The sequence below is a fragment of the Silurus aristotelis genome, assembly GCF_946808225.1.
Source record: "Silurus aristotelis genome assembly, chromosome: 10".
Taxonomy (NCBI): domain Eukaryota; kingdom Metazoa; phylum Chordata; class Actinopteri; order Siluriformes; family Siluridae; genus Silurus; species Silurus aristotelis.
Window position 1 is genome coordinate 22,568,435 of NC_139583.1, and position 17,366 is coordinate 22,585,800.

The 17,366-nt window shown below is 36.8% G+C and overlaps 1 protein-coding gene and 1 long non-coding RNA gene across 4 annotated transcripts in view; one reads left to right on the forward strand and one right to left on the reverse strand.

Moving 5' to 3' along the window:
- LOC310732588 overlaps positions 1 to 17,366 on the reverse strand; it is a 325,505-nt gene that overhangs the window by 24,527 nt on the left and 283,612 nt on the right. The gene's annotated exons all lie outside the window — the stretch shown is intronic.
- The window catches only part of fam168a (family with sequence similarity 168 member A), a 42,651-nt gene that overhangs the window by 11,188 nt on the left and 14,097 nt on the right, over positions 1 to 17,366 (forward strand). The window contains exons 2-4 of one of the 3 annotated variants that reach the window (XM_083553177.1): positions 6,727 to 6,836; positions 8,363 to 8,451; positions 12,239 to 12,319. In XM_083553177.1, coding sequence (XP_083409303.1) covers positions 6,772 to 6,836; positions 8,363 to 8,451; positions 12,239 to 12,319 — 235 coding nt within the window. In that variant the 5' untranslated portion in view covers positions 6,727 to 6,771. The remainder of the gene's footprint in view (positions 1 to 6,726; positions 6,837 to 8,362; positions 8,452 to 12,238; positions 12,320 to 17,366) is intronic. The other 2 variants (XM_083553178.1, XM_083553179.1) reach the window with 2 other exon arrangements.

Sequence of the window (17,366 nt, forward strand, 5' to 3'; positions counted from 1 at the left end):
GACCTCCTGTGGAAAGCCCGATGTGATTTCTATAGATCTGCTTTTTTGCACAGTCTATTTGTATGTGGCTTTTTAAGAAAAAAACAGCAGCATTTGTAACATTGGTGATATAACTAATTGCGCTGCTGGTGTTCTCTGTTTGCTTGGCTGTGTTCTCTTTCTGATGCTCCGAGGCAGAGATAATGAGCAGCAATGGCACGATATAAAAAGAGAAATGCGTTATATAAATATGGTATGAGAACAAGGTTCCTTCAGGGAGGGGGAGGGAGAGGGAGATAGAGATTCAAGGGCACTGCAGCACTGCTCAGGTTCACTTCAATAAAGCGCAAAAGGATGAAGGGCAAGTTATTAATATCCACTGAGAAAGAAGGTGGTGAAGAGGATGAGGGAATTCAAGGAAAATGTAAAGCTATTGAAGGAAGGAAGGTAGTGATTAAGTGATTTGTGGAAGAGAAAAGGAAAAGCTGGAGTGTCACAGATACAATCAAAGGCATAGGAAGATGAAAAAGAGTAGGGCTGGACATATCAGTAGCTCTAGGATAAACAGAATTAGTTTTTATGCTGTTATGGATTTTTAATTTGTTCATTCAGATTACCATGCGTTCACACTTTTCTTGTGCTCGTGATCTATTGTGTTGTCTGAATCAGCATAAAGCAGGTGATCACTATGTCCAAGCAGCTAAAGAGCAAAAGACCAAGTGATTTCCTGTAAGTCTGGATTCCCACAGACATCCAGGGTTTCCAGAATTGTGGACTAACCAACAGGAACACTACCAATCTAGCTAACAAAAGCTAACTATTAAATTGTAGCAATCAGTTGCCATGGATGTTAAGTTAAATACAGTATGAATAAAGTATAAATATTATTACTGTATATAACTGGGACTTATCCAATGTATTTCACTTTAGCCCAATCATGATAATATATAATAATATAATAACAAGATCTTGTTATTCAGTTTACGATTTAAAAATCACAACCATAAGTCTATCCATAGAATTCATAAATGTATTATAAAATATTACTTACATTTTGTCTTTCTATTCAATAATCCATTTGATATAAAATCATCATTCTTCTATGATATTTTTCTACAATATCAGACATCTGAACTTGATTAACCCTCTTAGATCGATTCAGGTCAGTTCATTGGATCGTTAACAATGGTTGACTTCCAAATAAATTCTACAAAGCTTTACCCACTTGGCTATCTCCCAGTAATAGCAATTTTAGGTTGATTTACAAGTGACTTCATAAAAGGCATAAGAATTCTAGTAAGGAAGTGGGTATGCTTTTTATTTTCTCATTAATTGTGGCTTTATTATGTTCTACACAGGTAAACTCACTAGAGGCACCACTGTAAGGCTGTATATCTCATAACTAGTTAAATGCAAATTTTTCAATGGTTGGTTCTGGTTTATTTATTTGGTCAAGCAGGAATTTATATTTTCAATGTAACCGTACTGGGAAATTGTATTACTTGTATCGTTCGATTCGTACACTTTTAAAATTCTTAAGAGAGAGTTAGCGACATCAGTGGACATGTCAAACTATGCACTTTTTGAATTTAAATATGTAACCACATATTGGCTGTGAGAATTAAAAAAAAGTAAGCCAATTTTAACAAAAGCTTCTTAAACAAAGACTTCAATAGCATAGTGTTTATACAGAACACAGTACAGTTGTACATACAATATGCAATATGTACATTGTAATTTATATACCCCTCATTATATACCCCTCATGTATATACCCTACATACTGTACCTCCTGCTTAATATTTCACATATATGTATAAATATACTTAGTGAACTTGTTTATTCAGCTTATTGCAAATTTTTTTTCACTGCCATATAACAATTTACTTGTACTTTTCAACAGTGCTATATAGCATATAGCCTTTATATTTATTTACTGTACATATGTATTACATGCTGTACATATACGTACATATTTACCTTGCACAATTGCTACTATTTACACTTCCGGTAGATGCTAAACTGCATTTCGTTGCTGTGTACCTGTACTATGCAATGACAAGAGTTTTATCTATCTATGTATCTATCAAAGCGATGTAAGCTAACTAGCCAGCCAGACAAAGGGCTATAAAGTTGGTGCTAAAAAAAATAAAATATCTTCTTTGGAATCAATTTCACTTGTGTAGTTACAGTGAACAAAACATGTTGTGTCTGGAATGTCAGGTAAATGTTGTTACTTTCTTAGGAACAATTGTGTAAAACAAATAATGCAGTTGTTCAGCAAACACTAAACATAGCATGGCTGTGATTAGCTGTGACACTCACCCTGTGGTTTTGTGGCCTACAGTCACCCTTGCTTGTGCACATAACACTCTAATCAGTGTAAAAATTTGTGTCACATGTTAGATGCCAGGCGCCATGCTAGTTAAAAGCAATACAAGCTGTTCAAGTGTAGTAATTTCAAGCACTCCAATAATCGTTGGTATTTTTGTAATTCATTTTTTTTTTTTTTCTTACTTTTCTCACGTGCCAAACTCTATTTTGTCTCTATATACATTTATTGAGAGGTCATACATAAAGGCACACAATAAAACCAGAATTATAAGCTATTTTCTTCAATGAATATTTTGGAACTAATTGTAAGTAGGAACTAAGATTGTGTGAGGGGTAATTTAAGTAATTAAGTAATTTACCCACTCCTTAATTGAGTTGTTATAATGGTGTTTGTCACTCACTACTGTAGTGTGTTTACAAATTTAGTCTTTATTATTGGCCCTGAGTAAATAAGGCAGCCACACTTTACTATGTTACAATCTATACCAATTTTTTAGCCTGGTCAGTTAGGTTGTCAGCCAACTAGAGAGAGAATAGAGAATAGCCTTTATTTGTCACATATACATTACAGCACAGTGAAATTTGTTTTTCGCATATCCCAGCCTGCTCAGAAGCTGGCGTCAGAGCCCAGGGTCGGCCATGATACGGCGCCCCTGGAGCACAGAGGGTTAAGGGCCTTGCTTAAGGGCCCAAGAGTGGCAGCTTGGAGATACCGGGGGCTTAAACCCCCGACTTTCTGATCAGTAACCCAGCACCTTAACCACTGAGCTACCATTCACCTAAACCAGGGGACTGGGCAGCACACTGCGATGTTCCCATGCCTGGTGGTCTAGCTGATCATTTTTTATGATTTGAACACCCCTAAGGTGATGAATAAAAGCAGGATAGGAAGAGCATATGTAGATGGGAGGAATGAGAGTAAATAAGAAGGGACAAAGAAATGGAAGACTCAGTTGTGAAGAAAGAGAGGGGGAGGTGGAATGGAAAAGAGATTGAGGGGTGAAGTAAAGCAGGGGGCTAGAACGAGAATGGTGGAAAGTGATATAAAATAGTGTGAGGGGATCAAGTGAGAAAAGTATATGCCTTTTTAATGAAATGGAGATGGTGGAATAGATGGAGATGGTGGAATAGATTAAGAGTAAGTAAGAAATGGAAAAGAAGCGTGACCTCATTAGTGTCCTTCAGACAAAGGAAAATGGCACTGTGGGTTGAGCAAGAGAGCTAAAAAGGGAGGAAGGGTGCTTTTTCTGGATACTCAAGTGAGTACATGAATGCATACTTATAAAGCTTTTTACTGGCTGCTTTGTGGTGAAATAAGTAGGCTTAAAAGGTGAATTTGGGGAAATTAGGATATCTGTCCTACATGTAGGTGTGTGTATGTGCACTTTGCTCTTACAGATTTGTAGGTAGAATTAACACACACAGATTGGTTTCTGTCCTTATGGTGTACCATTGATTATAATTATTAATGAGGCTAATTACCTCTTTGTACCATCTAAATCTAAGCCTGACTTCATCATTTTAAGCTTGGTAGCCAAAAGTATATATTTAAGGATTAGGGTTTTTTTTTTAGTTTTAGTTTCTCAAGTAAAAGCTGCAATTTTTATAAACATGATCTCATAGGACCAGATCAGAGTTATAACAATACAGCATTGATATAAGACTTTCAAAATGAATAGTCACTGCATTCAACTATACACTCCTGAGGGGAAAATGAGCCATGCCCAGTATAGCAATGGTCTTAACAAATCATTCCAGAGACTCTCCTGAGAGAACCGTTTGTTTGCGTAATTGTGCTGCAGTGAACTATTTGTAGGAAAAGCTAGAAACATGGAAATTTACTTTGTCTTGTACAGGTAAAATCTGATTACAATTCTGATGCAAATTCTTAGTTCACATTCATACTCTGAAGCTGATCAGTACTGAATGGATTGACTCTTCTTTGTGTAAAAATTGTCTGCACAAGACTTAAACCTTAAGAAATCAAAGTAGCAGGCTATCCTATACTGAGTTACTTTATCTATTAGCAAAACTTTTGCAAATTTCCTGACCAATGACCGTTAAAGACCATTAGAAGATTCCTATTTTAGGCTTGTCAATCTTATTTATTTGTTTATTTTAGTTAGTTTGTTAGTTATTAGTTATTTTAGTGTGCATTCACCTGCATAGTACAGTACATCATTCAGCATAAACAAGCCCATATTTCCTTCTCTGAAGCAAAGTGCTAGCTCAAGGGTTAAGGCTCTGGGTTATTGATCGGAAGGTTGTGGGTTCAAGCCCCAGCACTGCCTAGTTGCCACTTTTCTGCCTCTACCCCTCTCTGCTCCAGGGGCACTATATCATGACTGACCCTGCACTCCGACCCCAAATTCCTAACAAGCTGGAATATGCGAAGAATCAATTTCACCATGCCGTAATGCATTTCTTTCTATCTATAGGGAAATTTTAAAAAGACAAATTGTAACCATGCTGTTTTTTTTATGTTAGTAGTCTAGTATGCTCATGTATAGAGGAGAACCCAGTTCTCTTCAAGAACTCAACAACATGTTTGAGCTTTATAGAGCAGTTTAGTGTTTACAGCAACAATGAAATGTAAAATAAAATGGCCCATGCTTCAGACACACCCCTTTATGTGTCCTAGCTTGATTCTTTCTGGCTAAGAACACTAAAGAACCAATAAGGGAAAACATGTGCTTGTGTTTCCTGTGCCTGAATATTTGAGGCATTATTTCAGATGTTTTTTTGTGTGATGTGATAGAGTTACTGAAGAATTTAGCTTCATTTCGTTGCATTCAGCTTTTGTTAATTGATTAGCTGCTGAGTTTATGATTTGCACAAACACTGTGCCATTATTATGCTGTAGTTTTTGTATTGTTATAATGTTGAATGTTCCACTTATATGAAAGTGGAAATCTCAGGTCCATATTTACGCAATACTTATTTTCAATGTATGAAAAATGTATATTAAGGGGCCACCAATATTGTATAACATTTTAATTTTGATTTTTGTGTGTCTGTGTACGTGTCGTTACACTTCGGCACCAAATCTTATCTTTATAAGGACAAATCACAAATATTCATAAATATCTGTATAAATACAGCACTCTCTGGTTATATATGCTGTTTCATGTCGTGAATACAATATATAACAGCATTATTTGATAATCAAATCACATGCTTTGAATAAGTATATGCACACTTGTATGATTCCTAAACACGAAACACAAGTCAATATTTACAACACAGCCATGGTGTGTGTATAGTCAGGAAAAAAGTTTTGAAGTGACTGAATGGATCAGAGTATCTGTGAAGGAGGCATGATCTCAGAGGCAGCTTTAAACATGTTTTCTCGGTGGTAGAAAACATTTAAAATAAACAGTAAGATTGAGAGTTGATGAGAAGTGAAAGAAATGGAGGGATCACTAAGGGAGTGGGGAGGTAGTCATGGAGAAAGTAAAGAATTTGGAGAAAACAAGGAATAAAAAAAGAGTAGAAAGGAGAGAAGATGGAGGTGGAGGAACAGAACAGTTGGCTGGAGTGTTAAATCTACGGTACCTTCAAATACCTTTAGTTAAAAAAATTTATTTTTGATTCATGATTCTATAGTGTGTGCACACACATGCACATGCACAGTGCTTCTCATGAGTTGAACATTTCATGCCATTGCAGCTTGTAAACTGCGCAATTCTATCTGTCTGACTCTTTCTCATTGACTGACATTCTGACCCATTCTTTTTCTGATTCTAAAACTATCTATGACTCTCACACTATCTAAAAGTCTTTGCAGTCGATCTGACACTTTCTGACTCTCCTCCTCTGACTGTCTCGGACATTTTTAAACATCTCTCTCTTTTGTTCTCGCTCTCTTTGACTCACTGATGCTTGTTCCAAATCTATGTTTTCTGACTTTTGTTGACACTGACTCACTTTCTTACTGACTCTCTGACCCTCTCCGACTGTGTCTCTGACACATTCACAGTGTCTCTGTGTCCGACTCTCTTTTTCTCACTCACGCTCTGACATTTTCTGACTATGATAGCTGCTCTAAATCTCTTTCTTTCTGACTCTTGTTAACACTGACTACCCTTTTCTCTGATCCTAGAAAATTCTGCTTTTCATTTTTTCTATGACTCTCATTGATTCTGTACCTTTCTGATTGTCTCTTGCACATTCTTTGACTGACTGACTGTCTCTACCTCTTTCTCTCTCTCTCTCTTTCTCTCTCTCTCAGCTGTTTTGTTGTTCAGCTTTACCCGTTTTTTTGTTGCTGTGCTTCGCTTTGCTCAATTGTGCTTTTTCTAACCATGACCTTGCTTTCCTTTTGTTTTTTCTTTCTTTCTATATTTCTTTCTATTTGTTTTTCTTTCTATCTTTTTTCCTTCTTTCTTTCTTGTTTTTTATTTGCTATTTCAGATTTGCATATCCATCCCTCCTTCATTTGCCTTTGCTTCAGTGAGAATGGCAGGCGGACCCCCCTCTGACAAATACACTTTTCTCTACCCGACAGACAGCAGCCTGAAGAGGTCAGTGTAGAGACTGGTACTGTCCAAAACAACCCCATATCTACCTTGAGGGGGTGTGTGTGTGTGTGTGTGTTTACCTAAATGTTTCCTTTACATGCCAAATGTATTGTAAAATATCTATGTGCTGCTCTTTTCACCACCTTTTAATAATAAAATGGTCAACAATAAAAATAATACATTTGTACACTAAATATAGAGTATAGCATGAAAATCTGCATTTTTATTCACAAAGGACCGGTGTAAGTGCAGGTGTTTTTAAAATAAGTAGAAGCTGCTTAAATTAATTTCTGATAGCATTAGAATTTATCATCTTTTATGAATGGGACAACTGATGTCCTGTGCATACTATGTTTCTGACACAAATGTCCAGGTCCAGCATCTCAGATAGGAAATGGAAAAATGAATAGGGCATTCAATGTTTTTCCACACCACAATAAACTGTTTTTTTTAATCATCAGAAACATTTTTTAAGGTCCAGTTACATCTGGAAATGCTGTTTTTCATCATACAGAATACATAAAAAGCAAAGATAATGCAAAATGTAAATATTAACATATTCACAGTTGTGAATATGACTTTAAGCAGTGTCATTTTCACTCATAGGACAAAATCTAATATCTATTTACAAATTAATTGAAACAATCAGGCGAAACTTTTGCTCAAATCTGTAATCAATATCTAGCCTATATAACTTGCTAGCGTTGTTAGTATGCTCAAATTGATGCTAACTATCAGACTACTGGGCTAGCAGCTATGGTTAAAATGTCTGGCTTGAAAAAAAAAAAAACATAAAAATGGAAAACAGGTCACGCGGATTGTTTTACAAGGTTTTACTTTTACCTGGTTTTACAAATTAGATAACCCGGCCTGACTTTTTTTTTTTCTTTTCAGAATATCACAGGAAAAAGTTTTGTAGAATTGCAAGTTAGCAGCCACTGTTTCTCTATTAGGAGAGGACATGAGCTGAAACTGCCAGACAAAGCTTAGATTTTATGCACAGGAAGAACATTAACACTTGTTGGCATTTTCCATAGATTCTGTGGATTATACACACAAAAGAATGCTGTATAAATGCTACAGGGATGTTATCTTATAGCTGTGTAACTAAGTGTGTCTCTCTGTGTTTCTCTTTCTTTCTCTGTTTGTGTGTTTCTCTCTTGATCTCTGCGTATCTGTCACTTTTTGTTTGTGTATTTGCCTTCAGTTGTTTGTGTGTGAGTCTTCATCTCTGCCTGATTTCTCTTGGCTTGGACACCCAAATTCCATGTCATCTGTTTTTCCTATCCATATGTTTTACATATTTGTCTTTTGAAAGATTTTAGCTGTCTTTTGGTTTTGGGTTGGTTTTGCAGAGTGTATTTGTGTGGAATTAATATTTTCCTACTTTCCTCTGTATTATTGCTCTCTCTCTCTCTCTCTCTCTCTCTCTCTCTCTCTCTCTCTTTCTCTCTCTCTCTCTCTATCTCTCTCTCTCTCTCTCTCTCTCTCTCTCTCTCTCTCTCTCTCTCTCTCTCTCTCTCTCTCAGCAAGAGCAGAGTATCCAGTATGAACCCTGTGTACAGTCCAGTGCAGCCTGGGACTCCTTATGGAAACCCTAAAACCATGGCATACACAGGTGAGAATCATTGTTATGAGAGTAATGCAAGTAAGGAGATATTAGCTGCCTAGATAGTCTGCAGAGAAAACACTATAAAATCCATTGTTGCACTGGGAACTAAGTGCTGACTTGCAGTCATTTTTAACATCTTCAAGAGACAGAATTTAAAGTGCTTTTGTTTGTTGTCGAGAACAACATTTGGTTTCTTCTATGCATTTTAGCCTCACTGTCTATGCTTGATGTTTATTTTGCCAACCATAATAGATGTCTATACTTGATTTATTATTGCCATTATCATCCATTGGTTTCCATAATTATTTTTCAGGTTTTTATTCACCATCCATACTCATTTATTCCATTCATAAATAACCTAATACTAATCTCCAATACTCACAAACCACACTCGCAATCGTCAATACTGGATGTCTGTACTTGCCATCACTTATTGTTCCTACTTGCCATCCATATTCTTTTGCAGTACTTACTGTCCATACTCATCCTTTCTCATTATCAGTAATCACTGTCCATACCCATAATCAGTACTCATTATAAACACCCACTATCCATACTGTCCATATTCAAAGTTCAATCTCTCTATCCAGAGTCAGTACTTGTTTTCCATACTCATCATGAGTACTCACTGTCCATACTCACCATCCATAATCATTGTCAAAATTCATTGTAAATACTATCAGTACTCACTGTTCATTCTCTCTATCCATACTTATCAATGCTTGCTGTCCATACTAATAATTGAATCTCTCATTCATAATCATCATTCACATTCTCTCTATTCAAAAACCTGAATATTTAATGTCTTTGTACACATCAACTATACTTACTGTCCATAATTGCTGTTCAAACACATAATTAATACTCACAGTTAATTAGGGCTGCTGCTATCGATTATTTTAGTATTAGAGTATTCTGACGTTTATTCCAGTACTTTTTCTTTATTAACGGGCAATACTAAATAATAGAGAGAAAATAAAATGTCTCTTTAAATGAACAAATAATTTGTTTTTCTTTTTTAGAAAAATCTTTAAATGTTTTTGCTTAAATGAATACAGGAATATTGGTGAAAACTAAACTCATTTAGTTCATTTAATTGTCATATTACATCAAAATACAAATATAGTGTGTTAAAAAAATTCCCTCCGCAATGGCCACGTAGAGTAAGTTATAGGAAACTATTAGTTTAATGAAACTCATTAGTCTTACTTATGTATTTATTTATTAAAAATTTTGCATAGTATCACGATGTGGTATTCTTGTATAAGATTCTTGTATAAGGAAAATTGTCCTTCTCTTACTGTCGGACAGCAATAATATGCATGGACATACTGTATTTTTTGCTTCTATAATTGTTCAGCACATGTTTAATTCAGCATATTTCCTGCTTTTCACCGGGGAATGCCACTGGCATGTGTGTGTATTCAAAGGATAGCACTGTAGTGTCGACCGCATTGCTGTGAACATCTAAGAGTCAATTATAGAGAGAAAGATAGAGACAGGTGTAGAGCTGTTACACTGCAATTATGCGATACTTGCAGTCTTTTATGGAGGTGACAGAAGAAAGATGTGTCAGTACTTATTCATGAGATATATATATATATATATATATAAAAAAGATAAGACGTATGGCTGCAAGGAGCAATAGAAAGGGAGAATGCTGAGGAGACAGAAATTATCAAAGTTTGAACAATGTGCTATTTGGCCAGCTGTGTTTGGATTATTGAGTGTATACTAATATATCTCATCTCATCTTATCTCATCTTCTCCCGCTTATCCGTAATTCGGGTCGCGGGGGCAGCAGTCTAAGCAGATTCCCCAGACACTTCTCCGTGTCCAGGGATCGGGCTGTCAGGGCCCCCGCCTTCGACTGCTGCCCAATCCTCTCAGCACCGGTCCCTAACGGTCCCTCCTGCAGGTGGTGAGCCCACGGGAAGGCGGCCCCACGTCGCTCCGACGTCACGGTCCTTGATTTATTTTTCTCGTTAGGGTCCCCTGGAGCATAGAGGGTTAAGGGCCTTGCTCAAGGGCCCAAGAGTGGCAGCTTGGCGATACCGGGGCTTGAAACCCCAACCTTCCGATCGGTAACCCAGCGCCTTAACCGCTGGAGCCACCACTCCCCCCTATATACATACTACATACTAATATATGGAAAAAAAATAATTTTCCACTGGATCAGCATTCCCTGAATTCTTGTTTTTCTAAAAAAAAAAAAAAAAGAAATAAATAAAAAATTCTTAATAAGTGTCAGAATTGGTACATCCTTACCAACTTACAGGCCATCAGTGTCATAAGAAAGTGCTCCCGGTCATAAATATTTTGAGAAAGTGTTCCTGCATGCTGCTGCGTAGGTATTGCTTTTTTTCCAGACCTAAAATGCTTGCATGATAGCATACTCACTACAAAAAAAATAGCTTGCTTAGGAGAAGTAGGTTTTGGGAGATTTTAGAGCTTGATTTCTAGCATTCAGCATCATGGGCATTAGTACACTAGCATATCCCTGCTAAAAAAAAAATATATATATATATTTTTTTTTTTTTATTTATTTATTTTTTTTTTTCATGGTTATAATCAGCAATTCTGTTGTAATAAAAATACATATATAACCCTTGTTATATATAATATATATACATGGTATAACCCTGTTGTCTCTACTGATACTTAGCTTGTATTTATATTGGTAGCATGTTGTACAAAGTGTTCTATTTCTCATTTATAACATCCATTGGGCACATCACATATTGGTATCTACTGAACACCAACAGCGATCATTAGGACATCATTAAGCAGTCAGATTCCAATATGTTTCCACAAAGGTTCCTTTGCTATTTTTTATTGTAATGAAAATCATGGAATAATGGTTACCAATTGATTGATTGTAATGGTATTTGTAGTGGAAATCTTTAGAATTTCTTTAATTGTTCTTGTTGTTTTGTTTTGTTTTTCCAGCATGGATGGGTGTGATGGTTAGGTGTCCACAAACCTTTGGTTTTACAGTGTACATAAATTTTATAGATTGATGCACAGTACCATTAATAGTAATAGCTACACTATATAAATATATTTAATACTTTTCCTTATGTTAGCAAATATTAGGTCGTTTTTTTTTTGTGAAGCCTGTGTGAAATTAGCCCTTGGTAATTTCTGACAGCACACTAGCTGTCTTATTTAATATTACTGTTAATAGTAAATACATTTTTCTGAGCACACTTCGGTTGTTCAGTTGGTACATAAATATGATAATAATATATAGCCATGTATCTGCATTGTAGGTGATTTCTGAGAAACAGTATTTATTACATCAGATACAGTGGGACCAGCTCACTCTACATCAGACCTGGCAGTTTCAACTTATTGTTCCTGGAGAGTTGTGTCTGATTTGTGTGTGTGTGGGTGTGTGTGTCTGACAGCTCTGCTGTTCAGTATGGCAGTGGGTGCTATGTGTTTCGCACTTGCTCAACTGTATCTTATTAAGACAGACGAGTGGTAATGAACACCATCTGGGCCCATCCTGTTCAATCACCAAGCCTGCGCTCTACCTTTTTCTTCTCTCTCTCTCTCTTTCTCTCTCTCTCTCTCTCTCTCTCTCTCTCTCTCTCTCTCTCTCTCTCTCTCTCTCCTTCTCGCCCTCTCTCTCTTTCTCTCTCTCTTTCCCTCTTATTCACCAAATGTTCTGACGTTGCCATGGAAGATCTACATTAGTATATCACAGCTGATGACTAAATTAGACTCTTAGTCATCATCCTTTTGAGACACGAACTGACATTTTCTCCGCTGTGTTCGTGTTTGTTAGGTTACCCAGCAGGCTATCCTACTGCAGCACCTGCCTACACACCAAGTCTCTATCAGACAGGTAGTCCAGGGTACCCTCCAGGTAAGAAAGCACACACACACATGCACACACAGTATGCCGCATACTTCCTTATACAACAAGTAGAATTTGATGCCAACATAGAAGTCTCCACTGTCAACAACACTTCGATGTTCCTAAATTATATGCTTCAAATGACCATAAAATAAACCATGAGCATTTGTGGAATGTGTATATATATGTAATTTAATTGAAGACAAGAACAAGACAAATTTTCCTTTATCATTTTGTAAAATAAAAATGCCAATCAGGTCAAAAGGTAGACATTGGTTGAAGTGGATTTTGCATCTCCAACCTGGGATAGATTTTATATCTCTTACCAAGATCACTGTATTTAAATATATGAGCAATATCATAGTGTGTTAGAAACAAAATTGGCATAAAAATAAGGTAAGTCACATAAGATTATATTAGGTTACATATGAATATAGATGTCATGATTATTGGGAATTTTTGGAGGCTTTAAATATGTTGCATAATGCAATGTCTACAGCCCATAATGATACACCTTGTATATGGTGCTCTAATGTATTCGAAAACAGGGTGCGTACTAAATTAATTAACCTTTTAAAGAAAATGTGCCTTGAACCTGAACTGTTTTCTGTATGCCGAACAGTAAAGTGCTATTAGAAAAAAAACTGTTTCAGACATTTGACCTGGCTGTGACCTTATATATGTTTGGACTGATTCCATAATCTCTAAACTGCTGGATACAATGAAATTTCACATAAATCTGACAAACAAATAACCGCTCTTTCTTCCATTCTATTCCGTTCATTTCGACATCCAGAAGCAGCTCATTCTCAAGACAAACATTCCACCTCTTAAACATCTTACTCATAATGTACATCAAATATATATTTTTATAATAAGTATGTGAAAATAAGGTTTTCAGTAGAAGGACAGTAGAAGGCTTGGCAAAATAGCTACAGTGCATCCAGGAAATATTCACAGCGCTTCACTTTTCCCACATTTTGTTATGTTACAGCTTTATTCCAAAATGGATTATATTCCTTATTTTCTATTTATAATGACAAGGTGAAAGACGGTTGTTTAAGATCTTTGCAAACTATAAAAAAAAAAAAAAATGAAAAAAATCACATGCACATAAGAATTCTTAGCCTTTGCCATGACACTCAACATTAAGCTCAGGTGCTTCCTGGTTCCACTGATCATCCTTGAGATGTTTCTACAACTTGATTGGAGTCCACCTGTGGTAAATTTAGTTGGTTGGCCGTGATTTGGAAAGGCACACACCTGTCTTTATGAGGTTCCACAGATAACAGTGCATGTTAGAGCACAAACCAAGCAATGAAGTCCTAGGAATTGTCTGTAGACCTCTGAGACAGGATTTTATTGAGAAGAAGGATTGTATTCTAGAACAACCATCTTTGCATAAATCCACCAATCAGGCTTGTATGGTAGAGTAGCCAGACAGAAGCCACTTCTCAGTAAAAGGCACATGACAGCCTGAATGCCAACCGCCATGTTTGGAGGAAACATGGCATGGTTGATCAGCTGGCCAAAACCATTCCTACAGTAAAGCACGGTGGTGGCATCCGCATACTGTGGGGATGTTTTTCAGCTGCAAGAACTGGGAGACTAGTCAGGCTCGAGGGAAGGATGAATGCAGCAATGAACAGAGACATGCTTGATGAAAACCTGCACCTGACCTCAGACTGGGGCGACGGTTGATCTTCCCACTGGACAACGACCCTAAACATACAGCCAAGATAATAAAATAATGAAGCAAAGGCTACAAAACTCTATGTAGATTCTATGTTAATCTATGTAGATGATGAACTGTAGATGTAAACGGCATCGGATTAAACTTTTAGTTTTGGACAGCATCCAGTAGATGAGATGTCCTGTTCTCTCCATCCTAACAGATGGGTGTGAAAAAGTGTAGGCAGAGTTTAGAGCAGAAACACACACACTGGGCATCGTGCCCCGTCTGGGCATGTGTGTGAACTGCTGGTTGTGTATTGACACCTGTGGAGAGTCGAGCTGGCACTGTACAGTGTAGCATCCATCTTTTTTTCCTCATCTTTCTGTCTCTAAGGCTTGCTTTTGTTAGAAATAGGTGCACATGTACATCTGAATAACTGCTTACTTACTTAGGTATGTGTTCAATCATGACACAGCAGCACAATGCATAAAATCATGCAGATTATTTTATGAGCTTCAGTTAATGTTCACATCATACTTTAGAATGGGGAAACGGTGTGATCTCTATGACATATGATCTGGATTTCACACAGAATCGGAAAGGAAACTGAATCAGTGACAGTTTCGGAGAGGGTAAATTTATGGTTGAGAGGTCACAGAAAATGGCCAGTTTGAGCTGCCAGTTCATATTGTAAGTCGGATAATCGCTTTTTCAGTCATAATAAGAAGAAAAGCACCCGAGCATGCGTAAACCATCACATTTTTTGGGTCAAGGGTAAAGAACAGCAGAAGAACATGAAAGCCATTTGACCTGAATACATTTTTGGTGGATGAGAGGAAAGTGTGGGAGACAGAGGCAACCCAGAAAATCCAAATTTACAGTCATTTTAGTTCACAGTCGATATAGGTGCTCTAGAGCTTTTGTCTAAAATTAACATAAAACATATTTTATTTGACATTAGATATATAATATTTTATGTATTTTTTTTTTATTCCGTTGCTTGTTCCTGTGAACAAAAGCGATAAACGATTAATGCGAAGAATTATAAATTACAGTGACATTAAAAGCATAAGGTTTTGTCTCGTTTTCCTTCACTATTGGGTATCATAGACTAACACTGCCCCCTTGTGGTTGGACAGAATATGTGGGTTTTTATTTGGGTAATTGTGGATGAACACAGTTCGTCACACAATCATTCAGCAAATACTCTTATTACACCACATTAAAACAATAGGAACTGTTTTTTAATAACATATCTCACACACATGCACACATACTTTCAATGCAGTAAGTATAATGCATCTTTTTAATGCTATGCTAGATCAAAATCTAATTCGAATCTAGGCCTCATAAAAAAAAAAAAAGAGGGAAGCATTTAGCCACTTTTAGGTTTTGAGGATTCTGTGCAGGACCCCGAGTTCTTTCACTCCAACTTTATCCATAATCTATGTAGACAGGGAAATAGTCATGCTGGAACAGGTTTGGGGCCTCTTATTTCCACTGAAGGAAAAATGTAAGTCTACAGCATACAAAATAGTGCAATACAGTTAAATGCTTCCCAATTTGAGACCCCAAAACGTCTGCCATATATTGTATCTGTTTGTTTATACTGCAGCACTGTTACTGATACTTAATTCAGTTTGGTTAACACACATTCAAAGGTGTGCAATTATATAATAAACAGATAAAGTATTTCTAGGCATTTCTATTTTTATGCACACATTTACACACTGGCTGTCCAAAAAACTAAGTTTTAAAATGTAACTAAGTAAATAAGTAAGAGCCTCGCATTGGATAATTACTGTATGGATGATTATGTTTCAGCTGATAAGTTATTTAACCCGATGCAGTAAGTAGCTTCTCATTTCTAAAACAACCATGTCGAGACGACATCCAGTGGTCATGGAAAAGATGTAAATCTGTTTTAGAAGAAACAAATTACTGGCATGCATCAAGCAAAGAGAACATCGAAGGAGATTGTTAAAACAACTAATATTGTGTTAAGAACTGTCCAACGCATTATTAAAAACTGAAAGGATAGTGGGGAACCATCATCTTCGATGAAAAATCTTAAATGATCGTGATCGGCGATTACTTAAACGTTGGGTGAAATCAAATCTTTAAAAAAACAACTCACAGCTATGTTTAATAGTGAAAGCAAGAGCATTTCCCCACGCGCAATGCGAAGGGAACTCAAGAACTTTGGACTAAACAGCTGTATAGCCTTAAGAAAACCACTTATCAGTGAGGCTAATCAAAAAAAAGGCTTCAATTTGTTAAGGAGCATAAGGATTGTACTCTGGGGCAATGGAAGAAGGTCATGTGGTCTGATGAGTCCAGATTTACCCTGTTCCAAAGTGATGGGCAAATCAGGGTAAGAAGAGAGGAAGATGAACTGATGCCCCCATCATACCTATTGCCTACCCTACAAGCTTGTGGGGGCAGTGCTATGATCTGGGGTTGCTGCAGTTGGTCAGGTCTCAGTTCAACAACGTTATGTGCCTAAAGAATGAGGTCAGTTGACTACCTGAATATACTCAATGACCAGGTTATTCCATCAATGGATTTTTGTCTGGCACAGGCATATTCCAGGATGACAATGTGAGAAAAAATTGTGAAAGAGTGGTTCAGGGAGCATGAGACATCATTTTCACATACGGATCAGCCATCACAGAGTCCAGACCTTAACTTTATTGAGACTCTTTGGGATGTGCTGGAGAAGACTTTGCGCCGTGATCCGACTCTTTCGTCATCAATACAAAATCTTGGTTAAAAATTACTGCAACTCTGGGCAGGAATAAATGTTGACATTGGAGAAGATTGTCGAAACCATGCCACAGCGAATGTGCACAAAATATTTGTGTGATCTTTTTTTTTTGGACAGGCAGTGTATTTATTTGCAGATCCATATTGCTACTCTAACTGAAATAATGGAAAATTACGATTCTGTCCACAAAAACACAATGACATACTTAATCACAATAATTTACAAAAACACAATCTGACAAACCACAATGAGATAATTGAAAAAATTCAAGTTTTTAGATAAATAACAAGCCTCTTTTCTAGTTCTAGAACAATATTTTATGTTTAGTAAGAAGGCTCGTGATATGTAGGGCTAGAAATAGGTTGAAAATTAGTAAAACTGGTCTAGAAAGAAATCAAATTAACAGTATTTTGAGGTATAAACGGAAATGCAGGCGATGGGCAGTTGTGAATTACCACTTCTGGTATGCATTATTTTTCAAATATAGTTAACTACCCTTCGTGACCCTTCGTGATCCCTACAGTGGCATAGTGAAATTGACCCCATGGCCTTGAAAAAATGGCAGCACTCTCAGCATGTTGTGCGAATTCTGGCTCTTACAGACCCACGATCAT